General features: G+C 43.7%; 1 protein-coding gene across 1 annotated transcript in view; it reads left to right on the plus strand.

The window, feature by feature from the left end:
* The first annotated feature begins 1,383 nt into the window (after positions 1-1,383).
* LOC141790902 (multiple epidermal growth factor-like domains protein 9) overlaps positions 1,384-6,000 on the plus strand; it is a 76,007-nt gene continuing 71,390 nt past the window's right edge. Inside the window, exon 1 of the mRNA XM_074671055.1 lies at positions 1,384-2,099. Within this exon, the coding sequence (XP_074527156.1) occupies positions 1,532-2,099 (568 nt within the window). The 5' untranslated portion in view covers positions 1,384-1,531. The remainder of the gene's footprint in view (positions 2,100-6,000) is intronic.

Consider the following 6,000-nt stretch of genomic DNA (forward strand, 5'->3'; position numbering starts at 1 on the left):
AATCTATGGAAGATGAGCCCAGTATTGTTTTTGTACATTGAATAATCAACATTGTATATATAATTAGTATTGTTATGGTTTTACATTTGTTGCTTACTTTGTTATTTAATTTTCATTTTATTCTTTCTTCTTGTTGGCAAACTACATGTATTTCCCTTCTGGGATTAATGAAGTATTTTATCTATCTATCTATCTATCTATCTATCTATCTATCTATCTATCTATCTATCTATCTATCTATCTATCTATCTATCATTTCATTTCATATTTGAAAATAAACAGTATGTTCTACAATTTTTACTAAGCCATCTTATGCTATGTGAGAGGAAGTTAAGAATTTTTTGATAAATATTTTTAAAATGTTCTTTTAATCTATCTTTTATTGTTGGTGGCTTGCTTCTGAGACATGGGCCAGTTCTTTCTCTTGTCTCGATAATAAATTCATTGATCCTGTGCTTGTCTTCATTAGCCTACTTTTAACAAAATGATTTTACAATAAACCAGGTTAGAATTCAATGGCAAGGAATAAATTAAGTGGAAAATGGAAAAGCATATTCCTTTCTTCCTGGTAAAGAAATATGACACTTTTGCTACATGCAGTTACGTATGCCGACCTCCTGAGGGCGGTATCGTAATTATTATAAATCATGTCAATTTCACGAGCAAATCTTTTAACACGTATGGTCTTTCTACAATGTAAAAAAATGACTGTCAGTTAGATCAGTTTTTAAGTCTATCGTATAGCAGGACCACTTCCTGCAGCGACATTCAAAATAAAAGTCCAAAGCGCAGGCTCTTTGCGCTGTACAGCGTGCCGTAACATGTTGTAGCCAACGGTCACACATTCCTTGAATAGCATATTACAAAAGCTGCAAAGCTTGGGTTGTGACAGTAAAACCCGTTCTCTGAACATACTGTATGTTTTTTTTTGTTGTTGTTTGTTTGTTTTTTAAGGATCTGATGGTTGCTGACGATCTTTTTTTAACATCTGCAGTTTCTTTTTTTCTTATCAAGAAATGGTATCACGAAAAAATTCAACAGTACACGTCTGAGTCTCCAAGTCATAAACAATATTTTCCTTACACAAGGCATTTCCATAAAATATGTAGGCAAGCACCTGGCCCGTGTGATATTTAATCATAACATTTACATCCAATGTAATACAATCCTTATAGCTAAACGCGTAGCTATGCGCTCTTAACGATTTGTAAATGAAAAGGTTAATGTTTTGATTGTTTTCAGAGGAGCGAAGACATTAAATAATTTACTGAACATTCCGTCTCATAGGGTGTTTCAGTGACTGTCCAATCATGGAAGCGGAGCGCGCTCAGCAGCTTCCCTCCTATTGGCTGATGTGTACGTCAATCACAGACGGCTCAAGTTAGGCTGCAGAGCAGGTGAAGTGTGGTTCATAGGGCATCGAACAGCAGCGTACGCCGCCGGGGGATATCAATGGTGGAGTACGCGTCCATTCAGGGAAAGGTCTGAGAGAGACCATTACTGGGGCTTACATGGAGAGCTGAAAGTGAACATGAGGCGAACATCCTTAATGATGTACACATCTCCGGTTCTACTAGTTATTTTGTATATATGTATTGGATTTTCTGAAGCCGCACCTCGCATCATCCCCTACGATGCGTCGCCTATCTCCAGGAAGCCCGGCTCAGCCTCCGACACCTGGGGAACCTTCCACACCGACATGCCTCGTACTTTACCCGAGAGCAGGTTTTCTCTCGGGCCTTTAGCTGGACTCACGCCGGCTCCTGCTTTTGTTTCTGCCGGCCTGAGCGCCACCACTACTACTAGCCCTATTTCTCAAACTGCAACCACCTTCCAGCCTCCAACAACGGACTCGACCACCACCATCACTACAACCACTACCGCCTACCATACGGGATTAAATTCAGCCTCGAAAGATCAAATAACAGCGCCGATTTCCAGATTAACAAGCAAAAGATCCACCGATGCTCAGACATCACTGTTTACTCCGGAGAAAACGCTGCAGACCATGGTGTCCATGGTGTCCCAGCGCTCTGCAAACGATGCCTGGGCTGCAGATAATATAGGCACATCTGTTACCTCAATAGAGAACAATCAAGGTGAGTACTTTCACTAAGAGGCTGCAGAAAACAACAACAACAAAAATAGATTGAAAAGGCGCGGGGAATAATCCATTGAAATCATGTTAAAAAAAGGCCTGCTGAAAAATAGACGTGTGTGAATGTGTGTGTTTGTGTTTGTGTGTGTGTGTGTTTGGGGGGGGGGTTCAGAGATTGACTGATGTTCAGAAGAAAATAGCATCCCTGTCTGGCAGAGGCTGCTGGAAGGAGCAGGGTGGTTGCACGGTGCTTAGACGCAGAGAGCCACCGAACAAACCAGATGACAACAATGGGCTCTCCCCTCTGATTGCATGGTGTGTTCCTGCATGGAACGGGAATGAACTGATCCCAGACCCATAAAATACATCATCCTTACGCAACATGTCCGCTGCAGATTCAGCTCTAAATGATGTTCCACAGGCCTTTTATAAAGGGAGCCACTCTTACAGTGGGCTGGAAAAAGGAGGGGGGGGGGGGCTGTGAGGGGGTGTAAGGTTGATCCTCTTGTTGTTCAGTCAGTTTATCCAATCCATAAGCACATAAGCACACAGCACCCATACGGAGCCGTGATCCCTTTGTGTTAAAGCAGGCATGGTTGATGGTGACAGAGTATCACAAGAAGCCCCTAAAATAGCTGCTTCATCCCCTTTGTTGTTGATCGCATGACATGCACAGAACAAGGCCATTCCACCAAAATGGCCAGGCAAGCCATGAATGAGCAATGACGGTGGAGCCCCTCCTCTCACACACCTCACACACACACCATCATCCATGTGGATGTGTTGTTCTCCATCCCAGCAAAGGCAGCTCAGGCTGGAGGATGCTATCCAAAGTAGGTCCTTCATGGTCGCTGGAGGGAGACGAGACGCCTCCTCTTCCTCTGTGGGATGATTTTCATACTCTTGAGAAAGAGAGACAACTTGAAAATGACATCAGCTTCATACATCTTTGCATCGTATTCCCCAGTTTGATCAATATGAACCACATTGTTCCCCGAGCCGTGCAGTGCATGGCGTATCCTGGCTGTTACTTTGTGATGCCCCCCAGACAGAACATGAAAATGGAGACTGCTTTATTTCATAGTCCATCTGATACTGGCTCTTCACACCAGGTGTTCTGCCATGTATCTAACATTGACCCTTTGTTCTCCATGCTCTGATAGCTTACAGGCTACATTAACCTCAGTGAAAGGAGGGAGCAGGGGATTAGAGAAGCTGATTAAACTGCCTGTTTTCAGCGTGCTCCTGTCATAAATAGCTTTTAATTTTGGCTGAAAGGTTTTGGAGAAGCAGGGCTGGGGCTCTGATTAGCCACACTATTCTATGGTGTGTGTATTAAATGGGCAGCCAAATCTAAACCAGGTATTTCCAGGAGTGTTTTCATGTTTGTGGTGATTTATTTTATTTGGTGCCATTGGACTGAGAATTTTTTTTTTATTCTTTCCAAAGCATTATGGGATTCTTGGTGATAAAAGCTGAACCCATCCCTGAAGGTTTGTGTATTTATGAAGGTATCAGTTCCAAGAGTACTGTGTTTCTACCTTTTTCTGTTTTCTTCAAGAAAATTCTACAGTGATTGTTTCCAGCGTCACTGTTATGAACATTTTCTGCTCCTCATTGTCTTGAATGTCAGGTTAGGTCTGTGTTTGGAGGGATACAAAAACGGTGCTCAGGAAACTGCAATTTCTTCAGTCTTCCACAAAAAGCTAACAAAGCAAATGAGACCATGGCTCAGTAATTGTGAAAATAGGCACCGTTCAAAGATACTGGAAATACATTTCCAGGTTACACCTTCTCTTTTAAGCATGGTTAGCTATTTAAAGTATTATCTCACAATCACAGATGTACTGAGGATTATTGAAACTACACATTGAAATATCTGAACTCTGGAAGAAGCTTATTTCTTTTCTGTAACCACATAAAAAGCATTGAAAAGTCACGATTCAAAAACAAGCCCATCACGTGGACCTAATCCTGGTCTATACAGAGGATTTGAGCTAAGATGGCGCCGTGTTTACTGTTCACATAGTTTCCATTTTGAGTCAGTTGAGGATATTTTTTGTTGTTTATTTGGGCGTCGGAGTCAAACCCGTGTCCTTGTGTAAGGTCATCATACCTGAAAAGCTCAGAGTTCCTCTTTGAAAGCTCACCCTGCCCTCGTCATTGTTATAGCCTAAAGGCGTCTGACAAGATAATGTCAGTTCAACAACAAAGGGCGTCACCTGCGTCAACGCCTTACATCAGCTGCTGATATGCATACTTGGTCAGGACATGTGCCCCGCACACGCTGCAGGCTACCTTTTTTACAGTATTTCCTGTAAACTGATGGAGTGGTCTGATGCTCTGAGAAAAATGGAAAGGGCAGCTGCTGTTTCCATCCAGGAGGGATGTTTTCTCTGCAGAAGCCGGACAGCTGAATGAAGCATGAGAGGAGGAGCTGCTGCCTCTGTCTGAGTACAGGTCATGCTGTCACACCCCTCAAAGCAGTCAGGGGAGAGGGGGAGAGGTGAACTCTTTTCGCCCTTTCTCTCCACTACACACAGTTCCAGTCCAATCTGCATCAAATGTGTGGCTGTACAGTTCCCCCACTGGCCCCGGCTCCACACACCTTGAGGACGCCTCCTTTTAACAATGAGCTGGCGCAGTGTGTGAGGTGAAAAGCGTTCTGGGGATCTCGCACGTTTTATCAGGCGTGATGGGGGTCGACTCTTCCTCTTCAGTGGCCTTTAGGCTCTGACAGTACACTCCACGGGCTTGCATAACCACAGGCCTTTCTTAGTTGCATAAACTCTAAGCAGCAGTGGAAGAAGAGCATAATCTGAGTGGGACGCCAGAGCAGAAACACATTAAAATTCAGCTGTCTTTTCCACTCTGTCTGCCGCTTACAGAAACGTTTCAGCCTTAATCTCACATCTCTTTATCTCGCCTGTCTTCTTCGTGTCCCTGTTGAACACCAAATGGAGACTCAGACATGGAGGCAGGCATTCAGTGGTCACATGCCACACCTAACCTGAGATCAGATGAATAATGGAGCACCACTCTGAGCTCTGTGGGGTTATCAACATGTGTGTCAGTGTATCCTCTGTGCACTGGTCTGAACTGAACAAAAGCCTGAAAGCAGCAGGGCTCAGTTTACCAGGGCTGCTCCTGTTGTGTGAACTGATATGTACTCTGTGGGTTTACTGTAAACAAAAACCATTGTGCTCAGATACAGAGGAGATGCCGATGAGCATGCATCAATCATACTAACTGAAGATTTGGGTCAGTCTAGCGGGCCCAGAGTGCGTTTTCCTCATGTAAACCTATGTCAGCATCCTGGCCATCTGTAAACAGTACGTGTCTGAATCTGACATCCTATCCATTGTTCAGTGTTTTTTCTGGAGCCAAACTATTTAACAGAGGTCTCTTCTGCTCACCATAAACTGAAACAGTCACAACACACACGTCCAAAAACCAGTTCTTACTTTGAGGGCTGTAAGCCAATCTGTGCTTCTGTCGTGAGCTGCTGAGGTGAGCGTTTCATGTGACTGTGAAATGGTGTCCCACTCAGCATATATTCAACCTGTAGGATAGAGGCCTACCAACAACAGCCTTGCTTTCACTCCTTTCTCTGCACTCAGGTGAAGCACAGATCAATCAGTGCCAATCTGATGTTGGAGAAAAGCCCCCTTCTTGTTTACTTTGGATGCTGGAGGAGCAATCACTGCAAAAACTGGAATCAAAGGAGGAGTTTATTTTTGGTTGTTACTAAAAGCCAGTCTTAAAGGTGAATACACGTAAATGTTGCATTCAGACAAAATGTGTGCAGGTGCAGGGCTATGTGCAGACCTTGGTGCCCCACCCTTCCAATGTGTCTGTGTTATAAGATCCTTATGTGATGACCTCATCAGTTTAGCAAGTCT

This window comes from Halichoeres trimaculatus, unplaced genomic scaffold (assembly GCF_033239565.1).
Source record: "Halichoeres trimaculatus isolate MK-OKI-2021-1 unplaced genomic scaffold, fHalTri1.1 fHalTri1_scaffold_5, whole genome shotgun sequence".
In the NCBI taxonomy this organism is placed as follows: Eukaryota; Metazoa; Chordata; class Actinopteri; order Labriformes; family Labridae; genus Halichoeres; species Halichoeres trimaculatus.